Source organism: Sapajus apella, unplaced genomic scaffold, assembly GCF_009761245.1.
Source record: "Sapajus apella isolate SASKATOON/1434 unplaced genomic scaffold, GSC_monkey_1.0 scaffold32, whole genome shotgun sequence".
NCBI lineage: Eukaryota > Metazoa > Chordata > Mammalia > Primates > Cebidae > Sapajus > Sapajus apella.
The window spans coordinates 6,023,246-6,044,265 of NW_022436972.1; the positions used below are offsets into that span (position 1 = coordinate 6,023,246).

General features: G+C 39.9%; 1 protein-coding gene across 12 annotated transcripts in view; it reads left to right on the forward strand.

Moving 5' to 3' along the window:
• Nucleotides 1-15,598, forward strand: part of FRY (FRY microtubule binding protein) — a 469,586-nt gene extending 453,988 nt beyond the window's left edge. For 7 of the 12 annotated variants that reach the window (XM_032294839.1, XM_032294838.1, XM_032294831.1 and 4 more), the window contains 4 exons: nt 6,022-6,039; nt 7,753-7,863; nt 12,415-12,617; nt 13,291-15,598. In XM_032294839.1, coding sequence (XP_032150730.1) covers nt 6,022-6,039; nt 7,753-7,863; nt 12,415-12,617; nt 13,291-13,549 — 591 coding nt within the window. In that variant the 3' untranslated portion in view covers nt 13,550-15,598. The remainder of the gene's footprint in view (nt 1-6,021; nt 6,040-7,752; nt 7,864-12,414; nt 12,618-13,290) is intronic. The other 5 variants (XM_032294834.1, XM_032294840.1, XM_032294833.1 and 2 more) reach the window with 3 other exon arrangements.
• Nucleotides 15,599-21,020: the final 5,422 nt, after the last annotated feature.

The window sequence follows — 21,020 nt, forward strand, 5'->3', positions numbered from 1 at the left end:
TTGGCCCCATTGTCAGTGTTAGCTCAGTGTTTCAGAATATTTCCAAATGACTCATGGACACACTGGTGACCAGAGAACTCAGGCAATGACCAGATGTCCTGAGGAAGATGCTGCCAGTCCTACATGTGTAACAATTCTGGAGTCTGTGTGAAGGCAAATTATATGCCACTTAACAAAAGAGGTTGGCAGTCCTAGTAAGTCAGGCAAGGCAGGGATATTTGTTTAAGTCATCTGGATACGTGGTTACAGTCTCTGTTTTAATTGGTTAGTAGATTCTGGAAGTAGTCTGGCCACTGGGTGTGCAGCTCAAACCTCACACTTTCTAAGTCCACCCGCCTTGAGGCATGGTGTGCAGTACACAAATCAGGCAGCCTCGGCCCCCATCACAGGTAACACTCAACGAGGCCGGAAATGGGCTGTGAGAGCAAACTGAGGGAAAGAAGTCCTTTCACACAAAAGGTGGGCCTTGAGGAGAAATCATGGTGCCATTCCACTTAAATATCAAGATCTTATATGTAGAGATGTGGAGATACAATTTTGCTGATTAGAGCTACCATTTGGCCTTCACCCCAAAATAAAACCCAACAAATGTCTGGCCTCAGATCACTGCTTAGCTTAGCTCCAAGTGATTCTCTCCAACACTCATCTGTAATCAGGTTCTCTGCCTTCTGGAATGATTTGATGTTGCCAATCATTATGTGCACACCCTTGCCTGAGGACAGGTAGAATGGGAATAAATGAACTTATAACTTGCAGAATCTATGTCTGGATATAAATAGCAAAATGAATATACCAATAAGTATTACTCATATCTGTTCTATTTCACAGAAGTGTGTATTTCATGAAAGGATTAGTGCTTACTTCACTAAACCTAGCAAAGTAAATTCTTGAATAAAGATATCAGTCTGTCAGAGATGATGACAGTGTACAGACAGGCATATGAAAGCTTCTCAACCTCCAAGCCCTCCCCAGTCTGGTCCGGTCTTTGCCAGTAGAAAATTTCTAGTCATTCTTAACAGGTGATTTAAGTGAGGATTGCTGTAGAATTGTTTGTGGAAGACAATATAGTTCTTTGCTGGGTGCTGAATATTTATTTTTCCAATTTTTCTTCTATTCTCAACATAAAGTTGCAGACATAAAAATAATGAAGAAAGTTTATGCACTGGTGGCTTGTGAACTATAACCAAGTCACACACCTGTTGTGTTAAGCTTGCACAATGTTAATTGACCTGCATTTAAAAATTAAAAACTTTCACACATACAGCCAGGCGTGGTGGCTCACACCTGTAATCCCAGCACTTTGGGAGGCCGAGGCAGGTGGATCATGAGTTCAAGACCAGCCTGGCCAACATGGTGAACTATCATCTCTACTAAAAATACAAAAATGTCGCGGGCATCTGTAATCCCAGCTACTCAAAAGGCTGAGGCAGGAGAATCACTTAACCTGGGAGTTGGGGGTTGCAGTGAGCCAACATTGTGCCACCGCACTCCAACCTGGGTGACAGAGCAAGACTCCATCTCAAAAAAAAAAAAAAAACTTTGACACATACACACTCAAAACAGAATTCCTGGTGCCTCTAAATAAGATCTAGCAACACTGGGCCTGCCTTCCTCCCTGGCAACAATGAGCTAGCACTAAATATAGACTATCCCATATGGACTCTTCACCATCCCTGCTGCCCAGTGAGTTCCTAACGCTGAAGACAAGAACCAGGCGCCAGTCATCATGATGCTTGGCCTGTTGTTTTTCTTATAACAGAAAAACATTTCTCTGTACCTAAGTCCCCAAAATGAAGAATAAAGCTAGACAAAAAGGGCTTGAGTTTCCAAAAAGAAAACAAGAAAGAGTATTATTCTTTGCATATGCAAGAAGCATCTCTGCATATAATATGCAGGCACCTGTATGCTGAACTTACTGTGGGATATGTTGGAAGAATATTCTCAGCACAGGTTCAAAACAACAAAATAAACCATGTTTCTAAGAAAATTATTTCCAATATTTGGGAAGTATATTTTGGGGAAGGCTCTTTTTTAAAGACAGCCATTATTGGTAAGTGATTTGGGCTTCTTGGTAATAATATTACCAATTCTCCTAGAATAAGGTGCAACATACACTAAATAGGACATAAGGCTGGGCACAGTGGGTCACACCTGTAATGCTAGCACTTTGGGACACCAAGGTGGGCAGATCATAGGTCAAGAGTTCAAGACCAGCCTGGCCAACGTGGTGAAACCCTGTCTCTACTAAAAATATAAAAATTGGCATGGTAGCGCTTGCCTGTAATCCTAGCTACTTGGGAGGCTGAAGCAGGAGAATTACTTGAACCAGGACCTGGGAGGCAGGGGTTGCAGTGAGCTGAGATCGTACCACCATACTCCAGCCTAGCCTACAGAGCAAGACTCCATCTCAAAAAAAAGAAAACAAAAAAAAAAATAGGACAAAAACAAAGCATGTGATTTGCTTGTGTCACGAGATCGCTTCTCCTCATTTACGGACACTGCTTTAGTAGTATTTTCTCAGCCTGCACATATCAAAAGGAGAAATCAGTCTCTTCGTGGCTTAAACTTAGTATTTCCAACTGATTTTGGATTTATTTATTATTTGGATTTTGGTTTCCATTGACCTCTCCATCTCTTGTGGAATTCATTCTGGAGTGGCTACTAGTTGATGGTTTAAATGAACATAAATGCAGGTCAGGGAGCAAGGTCTGTAGACCTCTCGGCTCTGGGTTCTGCAGGCAGTGGCTTTAGTCTACCTATAGGTAATTAACACAGTCCATCATCCCAGTTCTGCAGAGGTGGCCCCAGAAAAACTGGAAATGTTTCCACATCATGTAGCGCTGATTTTAGTTAATGCTTTCATAATTCAACAGATAGTTCTGAGCACTACTTAAACATTTGACTCTTTGAACTCAAGGACAATAATTTACATTTGGCCTTCCTACATTTCATCTTATTATATTCAAATCATCATTCTAACTGTTAGGGTCTTTCTGGACACTAACTTTCTTAGTTATGTATTTTCTATCTACATAATCTGTGAATGGGAAGCCTTCAACCTCTGTTCTTATACAAATTGAACAAGTTAAATGTTGAACAAGACAAGACTTTTCTCCAGTTAAGTTATAATCTGTTAAACATCATCCTTCAGATAGAGTCAGTCTTTCTTCCGTAAGCCATGTTCTTTCTCATGTTGACTAAAGAAATGTCTGCTGAAGACAGCTTACAGATTTCTTGAAAAAAGTAAATACCTCAGGATGTATAATCTGTATCATAGGTATATTTATCTTTCAAATCAAAGCTTTGAGAGATATTTATGACCAAGGTCCAAAAAACTACTTAACAAAGATAATGCAATAGCCATCAATGTGCCAAGCATCATTAGCAACAAGTGAGTACATATTATTCCTACCTGTTTAGGAGATTTCATCATTAGGCTAGGTTATTTAAATTTTATCTCATTAATTTAAACCCAGGACTTTCAGAGGTTAAATGTGACGAAAATAATAGCCACTATAGTATACTGTGGTTCATCTCTTTTTTTTTTTTTTTTTAGAGAGGGGGTGTCTCCATGTTGGTCAGGCTGGTCTTGAACTCCTGACCTCAGGTGATCTGCCCGCCTCAGCCTAGTTCATCTTTTATCATATCAAAAATTTCTTAGATTTTTAGTGACCGGTTATGTCATAAGCACAGAATCCACCTGAGAACAGAAGACAGAACCCAGATATGGCTATGCTACTGCCAATGAGCAGGAGTTCCATTATTCTGGGCCTTTAAGAGCTACGCATTCCTCAGTTGTTTATGATAAGTTCTTAATATCTTGGCTTCTGGATGTTTTTTTTCCTCATTCTGAGAAAACAGACCTCTAAATCCAATTGTGTAAATCAAGCCAAATCAGGAGAGCAGGAAGGGGGCTTGAAGAAAATCCTGTGACTAAATAAAACAGGGACATTCCCACAACATGTTCAAAAGAACCTAAAGTCACCAAAATACAGATAAGTTTATTAGGACTTCTCAAGGGATTATTTTTAGATCGTGGATACAGAAAAACATGAGCACGGGAGGGTGGGACAAGGGGAATTGTAATATTTTCCATAAAACGGCCCCATAGAAAGGCATTTTTCACTATCTTTTTGGAACCCTAAATGAAAACTAGGTCCAAGCCTGTGGCCTATGAAAAGATTCTGAGATAATAAATATCAAAGAAGCCTGAACTAGTCTACCTAAAAAGGAAAGTTTAGGAAGAATCCTGAGAACTGGTATTCATCACAGTTGGCCATCTCCCAAGAAAAACACTGTTTTGTGCCCTGAGAGCTGAGTGGGAGGAATTCATGGACAACGAAATTCCTTAGCACCAAGCTGGAGTCGAAAAGTTTCCTCTGCCTTCATTGAACAGAAAAGAGTTTACTTAAACTGATTTGATGATCTCCTTGGATATAACCTTGTTTCGGAAAACAATAAAAAGCCGTTTTCTTCACACAAGACCATGTAATTTATTCTCAGCACTTGCTTCATTCCACACTTCTGACAGGTAAATCCCATAGTAGCAAATGTTTACTTCCCAAACTGCATACTAAACGTTTCAATCATATTTGTTGTTGCCCCAAAAGTCTTTGCACTGGAAATTCTCCATCTATATAGACTTAAGACTGGCCCTGTGTGACTACCTTATATGATACTGTATTTCAGAACAGAAAGTTTGGTTTTAGAAACCTCTAGACATAAAGTTTTCTTGAGAATAGTAAATACCTGAAGCTCTGTAGTCTCCACATCACAGGCTTGAAAGGTTCTTATCTTCCAAACTTTGAAAGAAATATATGGCCAGGGTCCAAAAAACTACTTAGTAATTAATGTGCCAACCCCACATGATAAGTAGGGGAAGAATAGACCCTTGGAGGATAGGGTGGGGCTTGGTGGTGGTGGCAGTCCTTTAATTATATTTGTAGATGCTAATAAATAATAAGTTGATGATTTCATTTGTTCTTATGCACTGTAGCTTATTTTCAAGTACCATACATTTAACTGATAACCCAAAGATTGTTTGAAAGAGCTTTAAAATAAGGGGGTGTTATTGGATTAGAAACTGTTAGGTCCTTAAGTATTTTGAAAATTCTGAACTAGATATGTTGATGCATAATTAGGAATGGTCAGTTTGATTCCTTAAAAAAGCACATTCTGTCAAGTTTTGCTTATTTCTTTCCACATACCCAAACTTTCTATAAACCAATTCCATGATATGGTGACATCAAAAAATGGTAGCTGCTATTGAACATGGCCTAGTTGCAAATTTACATTATTTTAGACTAACCATTAGTTGTAGATTACTTTTAGAAATTGTCTATCGGAGAAAAAAACATTATAAAAAGTAAAATGCAAGAAAATTACCTCATCTCACACTTGTTTGAGATACACAACGTTTAGTCCTTTGAAATTAAAAAGTATAGCAGTCCTATAATTTTTCTATAAAATATTCTCAATGTGCAAGAGAATCCAACTAAGGAAAATACCATGTAGATTGTTCATTATGTTCAATGTTAATTAGAGGGTCATAGTTTAGTAGGTCTGAAACTGAACATATTAAAGACTCTGCCTTAATTAATATAAAGCAATAGTATAATTTGTTTGGGGCTATAATTCTTCAAAAGACTAAGCTGGCTCTCAGTTTTACTGTGTTCACATATTATGCACATTTATACACTAAAATCTTCAAGCAATAAAAGTTTGGACTTTTGGTCTCTAAAACTGACTGACAAAATCTAAACTGACTAATCAGAGAACCTAAAAACGTAAACGTTATGTTTTTTCAATGATATGTTCCCTATTAGAGCTTGTTTTTAACTGGAATGCTATGCATGTTGAGTGGGTACAACATTTGCAAGCATTTATCAAGTTTGGGTGAGCATTGCTAATACTGCTGACGGCTCTGCTCTTGGAAAAGGGCCGTGCTTTCTGTCGCATGCAGACACTGACCCTGTACTTTCTTTCCTTTCCTTTGTTTCCTGTGCCATGCTTGCTGTGTAGCAAATGGAATCTCTTGCAGTAAGTTAACTTTCTTTCATACTCTTTGTCCATTTAGGCATGGACCCATAACAAACCTCATTTTTTACCATTACTGTTATATCTCTTAGCATGTTTTCCCTTTCTCATTTTAATTTATTTTATTTGGTAGATTAAGACATGGCAGTTTATTAGTAGTGTTCTGGGCTGCTTTTGCCCCAAAGTAGAAACTTACATTGCTATGAAATCACATGCTATCAGCTAAATATTTTGTGTAACAACTATCATGATTTGGCACTTAGGAAGGTCAGGGTTTTCATAGCCAGGTTTCACCCTGAATTGTGAAGGTAATGTTGTTTTTAAGCAATACTTTTTTATTTATTTGCAAATCTCTAGCAGTTATCTTTCATACCAGATTTTTAAAGTTTAAGGACCATAAAATACAATGTTTTACTAAAACAACCAAACATCCGGTTTGATTAATTAGTCAGTGTAGCTGATTCTTTAATCTTAGGCTGGTTACTGTGTTGAGAGATCAAATAAATTTAGGCAGAATTGGTTTTCCCCTAAAGAGCAAGGAAGGGCTGAGAAGAGAAAGGAAACCATTTAGCATAGTCTTAGCATAAATTTTAGTAACTTTAGGATCAAAAGTCTGTTAATAATATCAATAGAATATTCTTCCTAAAACCTAAATTCCTGTGATTTCTCTCCTTAAACTGACTTGGGAGAACAGGTTTAAGTCACCTCAGAAGCTCTCAATTCTGAGCTGCATTCTTTGTAGTCCTTGGTAAAAGAAAGGCCCTCTTTATCCTGCCCCATTTGAAAACTGAACAGGGAAGCATTTAGTTTAAACCACATATTTAACTCAATTTCACTGGTGACTGCTGGCCATGAAATTCTACTGAGTGAAGGCTGCTCCTTTTCCTTTCACAGAATCCCATCCACTACCTGGGAGCAAACTCATTCTTGGAATAAAATAGGCAAAGTTTCGAGGGTACAGCTCAAAAACTAGTCTGATCACTGGCACTGAAATTATTTTTCCCTCATAGTATATATAAGCAGTATAATGAACACATTACAGGGCACAGAGGTTCAAATGTACCCCTGAAACATTTTAAATTCCAAAGGTATCTGTGTGGCTCAAGGGCCATTTTATATGATTACTTTTTGATGTCCTTTCCACAGAAATTCTTGAATGTGTTCATAATTTCTCCTTTCTAAGCACTTTTGGTCCCTTTTTATCTTTCTTTAATTCAGCAAGTACTTATTGAGCACAGAGTAGACGCATCATCAGTAAGCCTGATACAGGACTCTGGAGGCCATGTGACTGCAGACTCCAGGCCCAGGCGTCTACAGAATTTATAAGTTCAACACCTAGAACTGCTTGATATTCTGCCTTTCAAATATACTCTAAATAAAAGGAGAATTTAAAAAATAATCATTTATAGCTTATAAAAGTGAACACAACCACTCAGCTATAATTGGTAGGTGTTTAATTGGTAAATTTAATAGAAATTTGGCTGTTCACTCCGTCCCTTTATAGGTGTTACTAATTAGTGATCCATTACACAGACTAAAATCAAAATTATACTGTGGATTTTTTACTGATATTTAATGACTTTTTTTTTCTGTTTTATTTGAAATAACAGCTGGTTATGTTTTCTTAAAAAAAAAAAGTTTGTCTCCATTGAGATTTCACTAGTTACATATGAATGATCCTTAATAACTGTTTCTTCCCATGCAATTTCTCTCTAGCAATTGGAGCTGTGTCAGAGGTTATATAAGTTACACTTCCAGCTGCTGCTGCTTTTTCAGTCCTACTGTAAGCTCATCGGCCAGGTGCATGAAGTTAGCTCCATGCCAGAGGTGAGTCCACACGCGTCCCAACCCCACATCCTGCCATGAAAATTTCTTTTGTTCTTCTCCACTCCACCCCATTTATAACTGCCCAAGTGATTGTATTCCCACATAATTATGTTGCTCAAGCACAAGTCTGAAATAAATGTGTCTGGTATGTATTTCTATTCTCATTTTTAAAAGCAGGGTCAGGAGTAGGTGTGGAAAGTGAGGTGCCTCAAAATTTAAGAACACACGTAGGAGAGAACCTTCCTGCAGGTTTTGTCCTAGGTGCCTTGCTTGCCTCTCCCTGATCCTGGCCCTGGGGCTGGGCATCCTTGTTTAAAATTTTTCCATGTGTGTGGGTTTTCCTCTTTACATTAGCTTTTCATACTTGCCCTTATCTTGAGGTAAGAGGGAAATGTCTATATGTTATGTTACGTTCTCTTCAGTTTCCCTGCCCTGCTTAGCGCCAGCATGTTTTAATATTTAAAATAATTTAAACATAGTACTGTTGAGTCAAAATTTTCCTACAAATGAAGAAATACTACTGTACTATAATCAGTGGAATAATGTTGGTGTGTACCGGATACTATAGAAGCACAGAGGACCAACGCCTCATTTGCTTAGAGGCAAGAAAGGTTGAAACTGAAGATACTGCTGGAGAAAACCACACCTGAGTGGACTCTGAGAGAGTGAGTTGGAGTGAGGGAGGAACATTCCACTAAGCACAAACAGCATGGCCATAAGCCTGACAGGAGGAAAGAGAAAGGAACTACAAGCAACTTAGTATTGCTAGAATAGAAGGTGCGCCAAAAAGGAGCTGTAAGCTAAAGCAGAAGAGAGAGGGGTAAAGGCGAGATCATAGACATGCTGCGCCTAGGAGTATTTCAGATGGATCTCTGTGGCAGCTACGCAGACGGTGGATCTGATGACAGCTAGACCAGAGACATGAGACCAGAGATGAGGCGGCTGAAATAGTTCAAACAGAAGGAGAGAATTTGAGCTGGGACAGAAGTACTAGGTATCTCCATACCTAGCACTAGGAGGAAGGAAATGTGAGACACAGGTCCAAAGATAATGGAAACTGATGGGGGGATGAAGGTGAGAGAAGAGTTGAGAGGATGACACTCAGGTTCCATCTTATATGAATCAGGTGAGCAGTGGCGCCAAAGCTGAGACAGGGATATAAAAAGAAGGACTGAGGCAATTCTGTGTCCAGGCAGTCAAACCTGCCGGCTAGTCACTGGCTGAGGCCGCATACTGGACCAGGACCTGGCTTAAACGGTGACTGACTTCTTGCAGGTGGTTAGATGTGAGGTCAGGGGATAAATCTGGACAAAAGGCACAAATTTGGTCATGAACAACTAGAAGTCGATTAACCCATCCCAGTGATAGCAGAAAAGTGAGGATGAAGCCCGGGAAACCTCATCATCTAAGGGCAGAGGAGGAAGAGCCACAAGAGCTGAATTACAACCATTTTACCATTTTTTTATTACTCAGTTTGCAAAAAGGAAAAAAGTATACAACTTTATACTTTCAAATGCTTATTTCAACGGAGTAGTAGAAATAGTTTTCCTCTATAAAAGTTGTCAGATAACAGGAATCAACTCTTCTCTCTTTTATTTGCCACATGGTCAAGATAATCTTTTTTTTTTTTCTTTGAGATAGAGTTTCGTTCTTGTTGCCCAGGCTGGAGTGCAATGGTGCAGTCTCGGCTCACTGCAACCTCCTCCTCCTGGATTAAAGCAATTCTCCTGCCTCAGCCTCCCAAGTAGCTGGGATTAAAGGCATGGCACACATGGCTAGTTTTGTATTTTTAGTAGAGATGGGGTTTCACCATGTTGGTCAGGCTGGTCTCAAACTCCTGACCTCAGGTGATCCACCAGCCTCAGCCCCACAATGTGCTGGGATTACAGCTGTGAGCTACCCGGACAGGATTCACCATTCTTGATGCCATTAAGAACATTCACGGTGAATGAAAGGAAGTCAAAATATCAACATTGACAAGAGTTTGAAAGAAGGTGATCCCAATGGACAACTTTAAGAGGCTCAAGACTTCAGTAGGGGAGGTAACTGCAGATGCGGTAAAAATAACAAGAGAACTAGAATTAGAAGTAGAACCTGAAGATGTGACTGAATTGCTGCAGTCTCATTATGAAACCTGAATGGATAAGGAATTGCTTCTTAAGGATGAACAAATAAAATTTTTTGTTGTTATTGTTTTTGAGACGGAGTCTCACTCTGTCACCCAGGCTAGAGTGCAGTGGCACAATCTCAGCTTGCTGCAACCTCTGCCTCCCAGGTTCAAGCGATTCTCCTGCCTCAGTTTTCCAGGTAGCTGGGATTACAGGCCTGCACCACCATGCCCAGCTAATTTTTGTGTTTTTAGTGGAGACGGGGTTTCACCATGTTGGCCAGGCTGGTCTCAAACTCCTAACCTCAGGTGATCCACCTGCCTCAGCCTCCCAAAGTGCTGGGATTGCAGGCATGAACCTCCACACCTGGCCCACATAAAGTTTCTTTATGTGAAATTTACTCCTGGTGAACATGCTGAGAACACTGTCAAAATGACAAAAGACTTACAATATTATATACACTTAGTTTATAGAGCAGTAGCAGAGTTTAAGATGATTGACAGCAGTTTTGAAAGAAGTTCCATGGTGTATAAAATGTTATCACATGCTACAGAGAAATATTTCATGAAAGGAGGAGTCAATCAATAAAGCAAACTTCATTGCTGTCTTATTTTAAGAAATTGCCCCAATTACCCCAACCTTCAGCCACACCAGCCTGATCAGTCAGCAGCTGTTAACATTAAGGCAAGACCCCCTACCAGCAAAAAGATTATTACTCACTGAAGACACAGATAATTGTTAGCAGTTTTTAGCACTAAACTGTTTTTCAATTAAGGTATGTACATTTTTTAGACTTAGTGTGCTTACACTACAATATGGGTGTAAACATAATTTTATATGTACGGGTAAATCAAAAAATTTGCATGACTTACTTTATTGCAGATGTCTAGAACTGAATATTTCCAAGGTATACCCAGTGTGTGTATTTATATAGGTAAGTGCACACACAGTGTTTAAATACTATATAAGTTTTAAATAATGTATATATACACAACTTACCTAGGTTTAAAATAATTAAGGAAAAATTTGCTTTCAAATTTAAAACCACATACAAAATTAAGATACTCTAATATCTTGTTTTAAAAGATTATTTCAGTAAATTTTAAACCTACTTCTATAGTAGGTATATTTAACAGGCATGTGTGTGAAGAAAAATAGTCCTTCAAGGCTTCAGTTTTTTATAGTTTGTACCATGAGTGAGCTGCGAATGAAGAGGAAAAGTAAAGGTGTTGAATAAATAACTTTCCAAAGTAAACAGGCATCAACTTGCATTACGAAGTGGAAAAAAAACCTTTAATTTTATGCCAGTTTTTTAAATGCTCTTGAGATCAAATTGCACAACAGCTGTCTTCTGTAGTATATTTTGAGACACTCTGAAGTGACACAGGTTTTCTTATGCTTTACATTTTAATACTCTGGTTTTTTTGGTTTCAGTAACTTTGAGGGGAAGTATCTTTTTCTTTTCTTTTTTTTTTTTTTTTTTTTTTTTTTTTTTTTTTGAGACAGAGTCTTGATCTGTCTCCAAGGCTGGAGTGCAGTGGCGCCATCTCAGCTCACTGCAACCTCCACCTCCAGGTTCAAGTGATTCTCCTGCCTCAGCCTCCAGAGTAGCTGGTACTACAGGTGCGTGCCACCACGCCTGGTTAATTTCTGTATTTTTGGTAAAGACAGGGTTTCACTGTGTTGGCCAAGATGGTCTTGATCTCCTAACCTCATGATCTGCCTGACTTGGTCTTCCAAAGTGCTGTTATTTCAGGCGTGAGCCACCACGCCTGGCCAAGGGAAAATATCTTTTACCTCTGTAGCATTAATACAAACATTAGTTTAAGATTATTCTTCATCCTCAAAATTGTGTCTTCAGTTTTTTCCCATGGCATGGAACCAACAGTGAGAAAAACTTATTGTTAGGACAGAGTCCATGGTCATGATTACATTTATTGAGCATTTATTTGCTGGACTGTACTAAACATTTGGTATACATTATTTCCACTTACCCTTTAAAGCTTTAGGATGGCCATTATCTTCAGTCTCACACATGAGAAAACTGAAGTGCTGAAAAGTCAATTAACTTGTCCATATTCCTACAGTACCCTGCAGAGCTGGTATTTGAACCCAAATCTACTCACTCTTGAGCCTGATCTCTTGTACTCTTTCCCTCTGTATTTATGCCCTTTCTACATAAATAGAAAACATTTTAAGTGAAGTCTTAATCTTTTCTATAAGGAGAGCATCTCAGTGGTTGACACATATTCAATGCACACAACTCAACAGTCCCCTACACATACCGTGGAGTACAATGTCATCTGTCCTATTTGAATTTACCAAGGTATTAAGCTTATGCTTAACCAGACCTATATGATCAATTTTTTTTTCCTTTTGGGATGTAAAATTCCCCCAGCACCTAAATACAGTTTAAAAAACATTTTTTTTTTTTTTTTACCAGCTGCTGAATATGTCCAGGGAACTGAGTGACCTAAAGAAACACCTGAAGGAAGCCACCGCCGCCATTGCAGCCGACCCTCTCTATTCAGAGGGTGCATGGTCCGAGCCGACCTTCACGTCCACTGAAGCGGCCATCCAGTCCATGCTGGAGTGCCTGAAAAACAACGAACTCGGCAAAGCTTTGCGGCAGATCAGGGAGTGCAGGTGACTCTGCTGTTTCTTTAGAGGTGGTTGCAGGCAGGGCTGTTACTCTGATGGCTGGAGTCTAGCCCACTGCGGAAGGCTGGGTATTCTACAGGTCTCTTCTCAGATCTTTACCCTTGCCCAGCCAGAAACACTCAGCTTTCAGAACTTACATGTTGAAAGGGTTGGTGTTGGTTGTGGCCATTTGTCATCCCTAAAATGACAAAATGCTGAAGCACTTCAAAATGTACCTTCATATAATTTTAAACTAACATTTGAATACACCCTTTTTGGTTTTGCCCCTACATTCTGGTACAGTATTGTATTCACATTCATTGAAACCAGAATGCTATAGCACATAAGGTAAATGTTTTAAGCATATCAGATTCCATTGTGATATTTTTATATTTTTGATATTTTATCAAGATACTCAAGATTCTAAAATTGATTATGAAGGAAACCACTGCCACCGCAGCCAACCGTCTCTGTTCAGAGGGTGTGTGGTTTCCACAGCTCTGAATACACTATAACCCACTGAATCATTTACTTTAGATGAGTGAATTGCCTGATATGGGAATTCCATCTCAATAAAGCCTTTTTTAAAAAATAATATTCTTATATTAATGAAGACTCATAAGCTCCCAACTTTGTGACCAATAGTGCCTCTAATCTGTGCTGTTCTTTTTGACTGCAGAAGTCTATGGCCCAATGACATCTTTGGAAGCAGTTCTGATGATGAGGTCCAGACACTGCTGAATATTTATTTCCGTCACCAAACTCTGGGACAGACGGGTACTTACGCTCTGGTGGGGTCTAACCAGAGCCTGACGGAGATCTGCACCAAGCTGATGGAGCTGAACATGGAGATCCGGGACATGATCCGCAGGGCCCAGAGTTACCGCGTGCTCACTACTTTTCTTCCAGACTCTAGTGTTTCCGGCACTAGTCTCTGACAGGAGCCTCCTGTCCCCACTGGGTTCCAAACTGGCAGTGCTGCCATGCTGGGGCGACGTCATTCAGTGTCTTCTCGGCCTTCAAAAGGCTTGGACAGACTGTTCTCCCTCTTGTTACCTGTAGGGCTTTTTCTAAAGAGGATGGCAGAACTTCCAATGTGTAGCAATACTATAAGAACCAAGGTAGCTTAGAACATCCTGGACAGACTCCACTCGTCATGCTGTGTGGCACAAATGGGTGACATTTGACCGAGCATATGCAACTGACTACTGAAGAAGTGACTTCCGTTGCATACCAAAGCTGACTACACTGAACAGTACCTTCCTTTCTAGAAACAATTTTAGATTGGCAAAAGTGCAATGTTTTCTTCACTCAAAAAATTTTATATTCTCAAACATGTACATTCTCTCCCTTTCTTGTTCCTTTGTTTTGTTTTCTTTTTCCTTTCTTTAGTGGGCTGAGAAAGGGGCAGGCAGAATGACGCTGGCCACTGAAAACTGTAAGATGGTCAAAAGCTGACAGCCTGTGTATGTGAAAAGGGAATTGTAAATGGACTGCAATGTAATGTACACTGTAATTTGAATAGAATTACTGTATCTAAAAGGAGCTGCTATGAACTACCTTTCTTACGTTGCTAGGCTACTGTTTCTGAAGGCCCTGGATCTCTTTGCACCAAAAATGGTCCAGATAGACTCTTTTTAAGGATCTTGGCTGCTTTTTACTAGAAGGTTGCTTTTCTGAGCATATTTATACTGCAGAAGGATGAGTGTTAATTTTAATTAACTTTGCCATTTTGTAGAGAAAAACTATTCACAGTGTAAATTCAAGTCTTCTCACCAGTCAGGCATGCATATTTTAATATCCGTTTGGATAGCCGAAAGTAGAATCATAAAGGTAAAATATGAGTTGTTACTTTGTTTCTTAAATGTCATATTTTATGTGTAATGTATATGTAAAGGGCCATTCTTAAGTTCTCTCCTTAAACAATGCTGTCAAGTGTTCGATGTGTGCATGTGAACTTGCTGCACAGCAGAAACATATTCAGAGTTTATCTATGTAACTTATTCACTCTGTAAATACATTTAAAGTTTTTTGTGATGTAAGCTTACTTGATATTCTGTTCAGAACTTTCTTTAGACTAAAAAAAAAAAAAAAAAAAAAGACAAAATACATGTTGACCATGGATTTTATTTCTGGTTAATGAAAATGTTTGACCTGGGCACACATGAAGTTTTGCATGTGAATTGCCAAAGTAACAACCCCAAGGGACATTCCTCACATGTGTGCTATGAACGGCACCCATGTAGGTCATGCCACGCATGGCCCTTATGAAGCTGGAGGTAAGTATAATCTCTTGGGAAGTTGGCTTCAAAACTGTGAGCTTCAATCAATTCTCTGTAACTAACCAAGGGAAAAAAAAAATCAGAAAAAAGTGAGAGCTCTAATTCCCCATAATCTATAATTAGGTTGTCATCCTTCAGATTGGAAATTGATTCTGTAGTGAGCAGGAAAAAGTAGGAGAAGTTTTAATTCTGTCACCAACACCTATCTGCTACCTACCACACTAGGAAAACAGGAACGCAGGGAGAAACACGTAACAATCTCGTTTATGCTGTCTTTCTATTCATATTTTATTTGGACCAACAAATATAACTTGTTTTACTAGCACACGGCTACTGAATCATTGGCAGTAATATTCTAGGCGTATCCTACAGAAAAGAACCTAACCTAGGATTTTTTTTATGTTACCACAGATATAACTACTAGTAGATTTTAATAATTTTCTGAACTGCTATATACATATTTTTCTGATGGTTTAATTTTTTTCAACTTGTCTGAAAGATGATTTGCTATGATTTGTAGTAACAACTGAATCATGATCTCTCTGAAAAATACCTCATAAAATAAAGGTTTCTGTGGGTAACCACGACAGCCAACTTTCAGAGAGTTCTGTTAGAAGGCACAGTAGAAAGAACAGATTCGTCATGAACTGAATTTCCCACCATGCCTTCTTACCCAGCAGAGAACCACTGTGATGGTTTAGTCTTTTAAAAAAAAAAAAAAAAAGGATTTCAACAGTGCATTGCAATCTAAGATATTAACACAGGAAGCAGTGGGGTTTTTTTTTTGTTTTTCTCAATTTTATTTTTAAAAGGAGATGTATTAATGTGAAAGATTTCTTCTACTTTTCCTCTATCTCTTCACATCCCCTCCTTGAAGTGATGGGAAAAAATTGTGTAGGATGCAGCACCACCCCAGCAGAGCCCAGCAATAACTTTAGATCCACCGGTCAAATCTTGTTGCCTATTGCTCTGTGCCTCTGTTACTGAAGCATTAATGTAAATTGCCTTCCCCAGGGATACAGAGAAATAGAGTTACCAAAGGAAAGGGTAGATATTTAACAGATGCCTCTGTGATAAGAAAGATTCCTCCTTGCATCTAACTGCTTTCTAGCACTAAAACATCATATACTTTTTATCCACCTGCAGAATAATGCAACCCAGACAGGTGCTCTGTAACTTAGATGTAACCTGATTAAAATTATAGTCTCCAAATACAGTGTTTTAGAAAGGCACTATACATTTTTAGAGGCATGTGAATGTCATTCCCACCTCTTACCCATTTAACATAGGTGAGATGTTAAGAAAATGTGCTGGTGTTGCTGTGAAATAAAGATGCCTGTGATTGTAGGCAATGCACACATGCATGAACATCCAAAGTTAGGTCTCAAGGCTCTCCTAGTTCCAAGTCCTAACAAACAATGATCTTTTCAGTGAACTGTAGAATTCTGGAAAGAGTAAGCGTACCTCCAGGCTGCTTACATCAATAGTTTACACGTGCTTCCAGATGACTGCCTTAACAACAGAAAATTAGTGTCCATCGGTGAGTATTAAAGTGTGTTAATTGTATCTCAATAAAACTAGTTTTCAAAGTTTTCAATGCATTTATTTTGGATCAATTAATGTTTGGATACCTATGATGAGCCAAGATATTTCTTCATTCAGCAAACATGTATTGCATATCCACTCTGGGCTAGGCACTGTTTTAGAGGATACCACAGCCATCAAAACAGATGTGGTCCCTGTTCCCATGATGCTCCTACATTTGAGTGGAGGAAAACATACTTGTCTATGTTGGGTAGTGATTTGTGCCATGAAGAACAAAACGGATACAGTGAGTAATGGGGATGGGGCTATCTTAGCTATCATTCTAATAAGGTGGTATCTGAGGAGAGATCTGAAGCCATACAATGGCTATCCAGGGAAAAGAGCATTCCAGCAAAGGAAAAAACACATGCAGAGACCCTGAAGCAGGAGTAGGATCACTTTGTCAAAGGGACAGCAAGGAAGCCAATGATTGAGTGAAATGAGTGAAGACAGCGTTCGGAGAGGACCGCCAAAAGTTCTGTAAGCCACAGCAGGACTTTGTCCCTTGCCGAGCAAGATGCGAAGCCACTGGAGGTTTGCAGGCCGAGCTGTGACTTACATTTAAAAGGATTACTCCATTTGGGATGATGAAAAAAAGTTCTACAACGAAAGTTTTGTTGTGGTGGTTGTACAGCATTGTGAATGTACTTAATGCCAATGAATTGTGTACTGTAAAATGGTAAATTTCATGTTGTATATGTTTTACCACAATAAAAATAATTGTTTTAAAGAATCACTCTGGCTGCTATGTGCAGAACAGACTGCAGATGGGCAGAGGTAGAAGCAGGAAGACTAGAAAGACAGCTGTGGCGATAGTGCAGTCACCAGGCGATGCTGGCTTGGGCTAGGGTAATCACAACAGAAGTGATTAGTAGTGGGCATATAATTCAGAGCTATAAATAATTCAGAGCTACAGCTTACCAATGACACAGAATGGGAGAGAGTTTGGCCCAAACAACTGGAGGAATGGAGCTGCCACTAACTGAGATGAGGGAATGTATGTTTGGGAGGTAGAAACCAAGATTTATTCTTCAGACATGTTAACTTTGAGATGTCTCCTATCCAAGACAAAATGGTGAGTAAACAGGTGGTTATGTGAGTCTGTGGTTGAGGAGCAACGTCTGGCTAAAGGCATACATGTGGCATTTAAAGCCCCTGAGAAAAAAATAGGATACTCCCCTGTCTTGTCCAGCCAGGGACTGGGATCTCTCAAAAAAATCAGAGTGTAGGCAATGAGTGTGAAATCTCAGATGCACGTTAAACCATGTAGGGGACTTAAAACGCCAACACTCAGGCTTCCTCTTAATTGATTTAATTGGTCTGAAGCTGTGCTCAAACTCCAACACTGTTTAAGTTTCCCCAGCTGATTCTAATCCACTACCAAGATGAGAACATTGCTTTCTCCTTTCTCAGACCTAAGAATCACCCCAGGGTACTAGTCAAAAATGCAGAATCCCTCAGGATGACCCCTCTAGAGACCAGTTTGGTAAATCCAGCACAGCGTCCCTCAAATCAGCATTGTAACAGCAGCTCCACTTTGAAAGACACTGAACTAAAATAAACTTCCTATATAGCAAAGTGCTTTTTCTTCCAAAGCACACCCCCAGTTGTTTTCCCCACGTAGGATCATGGTGTGATTCTACCCAAATCTGTCATTGAACTTTTTGTAACTTTCCTATTTGAGGTCACAGTGAATGAGTGGCTAGAATATACTCATCCACTTACAGATCAGTTTCCTGGCAGATGCCTCCTTCTCTGTCACCATCTTCTGTAGCCCAGATCCTGCTTTTAACAGCAAACTTGCAGGGATATTGTATTCGAATTTCAGATTCCAAGAACTTGGGCCACCTGGCGTGAACTTCCAGGAGCTCCATGGCCAGGAGAATGGGGAGATTCCTCCTGGCCCCCTTTACTATGTCCAACCCTTCTCTCCTCATCCCTATTTTAAAAAGCCCAGAGGCTGAAATTCTTGCCACCTGGCTGTACTATCCACCTCCTTTCCCAACCCCATCACTGTCATCCACAGCAGCGGCTGTGACTCTCAGTTGCATTAGAAGCATTGGGGAAGCTTTTTAAAAATTCTGAAGTTTGGGCCCCAACCCGGATACCTTAAATCCTTTATAAGGCTCCTCTGACTATTTTGAATTGCAGCCGCGCTTAGGAACCACTGACCTTCTCCCTGCCCCTAATTCATCAGAGAGACTAGAGCTTCTTGCTCACCGCAGCTTCTGATGTCATTTTCAGGGCTTCAGCAGTCTTCTATATAACCTGTACAAAATCTTTTTTCTCTCATCCTGTTAATAACATTCTCACCTCCAAGCATTTTCACTCTACTCTACCTTAGCCACCCAATTTCCTGGCTATACCAAAACCTGATCCACAGAAGTGAGCCAGCTCCAGAATCCCACCTTCAGGATTCCATGGGTCATTATAATCCCTCCTTTGCTGACATTCACAAGGGGTGCCCTACCCCTGTCTTCTGCTCTATCCTTTTACAATCAAAGGACCATCACTGCTCCCTCAGAGGCCAATCGCTCAACTGGTTAAACCCCAAGCTTGGCTAAACCTAAAATTGACTCTTCCCACACCTGCTCCAGAAGTGTGACATTACTAGGATGAAGACCTTTCTAGAATGCAAGTCCCACTTGTAGTGTCACACTAATAACGTCACATTTCTAATAATGTCTTCTCGTAATATCTTCTAGTAATGTCTCAACACTATCGGACAATCCTGTAATACACTATGCCTTCCTGATCATTTCAATTTCCTAATGCCTGGGAATCATTTCACATATTTTCCTCTCTCCTCAGCATCCTACCTGTCTCAGCTGATGGCTTTGCTTCATAATTCATTGAGTAAACAAATGAGTCTCACCTTCCCCACCAAATATATAAAGTTATCTAACTAGCCCTGTGTTCTGGGTGCTCTATCCTTCTACAGTTAAAGGAACATCACTGCTCCCTCAGGGGCCAATCACTCCACTGGCGCTCAGGACCCCATCTCTGCTGCCTATTCAAGGGCTTTGCTCCTGCAGACATTCCCGTCTCTGCTCTGCCATCAGCTGCTCTTCACCAAATGATTCCCTTTAAGATGCCAACATACTCAGCGCCTCCCGTTTCCTCAAATGCCATTCTAGTTATCACCAGTTTCTCTACTTTCTTACAGCAAAACATCTAGGAAGTGCTACTTCTGTTTGCTATCTGATTTAACACTGGCTTTCATCCACACCATTCCATGGAAACTTCTCTCTTCAACCTCACCAGTCACCTCCGTGCTTTCAAATCCAATGGACCCATCTGTCTTCACCTTCTCAACCTCCCAGCAGGATTTGACTCAGTCGACCTTCCTGCCTTCCGGAAATACTGTTTTATCTTCATTTTCATCTTATCCTCTTCCTATCCCTCTTGATCTCATCCTTCATCTAACCTCTAAGTTCCTGCTACTCCAAATACAGTCTGGGGAACCAGCAACATTGATCACATCTGGGAGCTTCCTAGATTTAGTCTCAACCCCAGACCTACGGAATCAGAATCTTCATTTAACAAGCTCACCTATGACTCCTGGGACGTTAAGGTTTTAGAATCATTGCCTCAGTGCTGGTATGCCCCAGAGCCCTGTGTTGTACTCCCTTTTCATTTTTTCCTGCTTCTGTGAAACTTTTTTAATTTTTAAATTTTTTTATTTCCGTGGGTTATTGGGGAACAGGTGGTATTTGGTTATACGAGTCAGTTCTTTAGCGGTGATTTGTGAGATTTTGGTGCAGGTGATCCCATCCAGACCCATGGCTTTAAAGACTGTCTCCTTTTTATCTCCAAGTCTATCCCTAGCCCTGGCTTATCTCCTAAACTCCAGGTACATATATCTAATCAGCTACATGGCATTTCCAGCTGGATGTCTCCAACACTTCATACTTAGGTTAAGAACAGAAGCCCTTCCCACATCATAACTAGCTCCACTAAAATAAGAGGTAAATGTATTGAACCCTCAAAGTGAGAGGCACTAATTATTCTAAGTGATAAACATGCCTCAACTCCTTTAATTCCTATCTCTTGGTTGTGTGAGGCCTATCATTATCCCCATTTTGCAGATAGGTAAACTGAGGGGTAGAGAACCACTTGCCCAAAATTATCTATCATCTCCTAAATATGGCACCCACGATTTGCAATTAGGTAACCTGGCTCCAGAACATGCCTCCTAACTGGCATACCACTCAATTCCATTCATGCCACAGCTCAAAGCAGAAATCTAAGCGTCATTGTTTATTTCCTCCATCTTCCACTGCCACCCCATCACATTTTCAAACATTATCTTAAACCCATGGATTTCTTCCTCTCTGGCCACCACCCTTGTCCAAGCTATCATTTTGTTCATGTGTTCATTAACCTCTCAACCATCTCCCTCCTGCCATTCTACCTAGTCTCCCTCTAAAGTGAGCTTTTTGAAGTGAGACTGTGTCTGCCCTGGTGAAAGCCCCTGACGGGTCATCATTTGCTTTAACATGGTCTTGAGAACCCTTTGTGATCAGAGCCCTGTCTTCCGCAG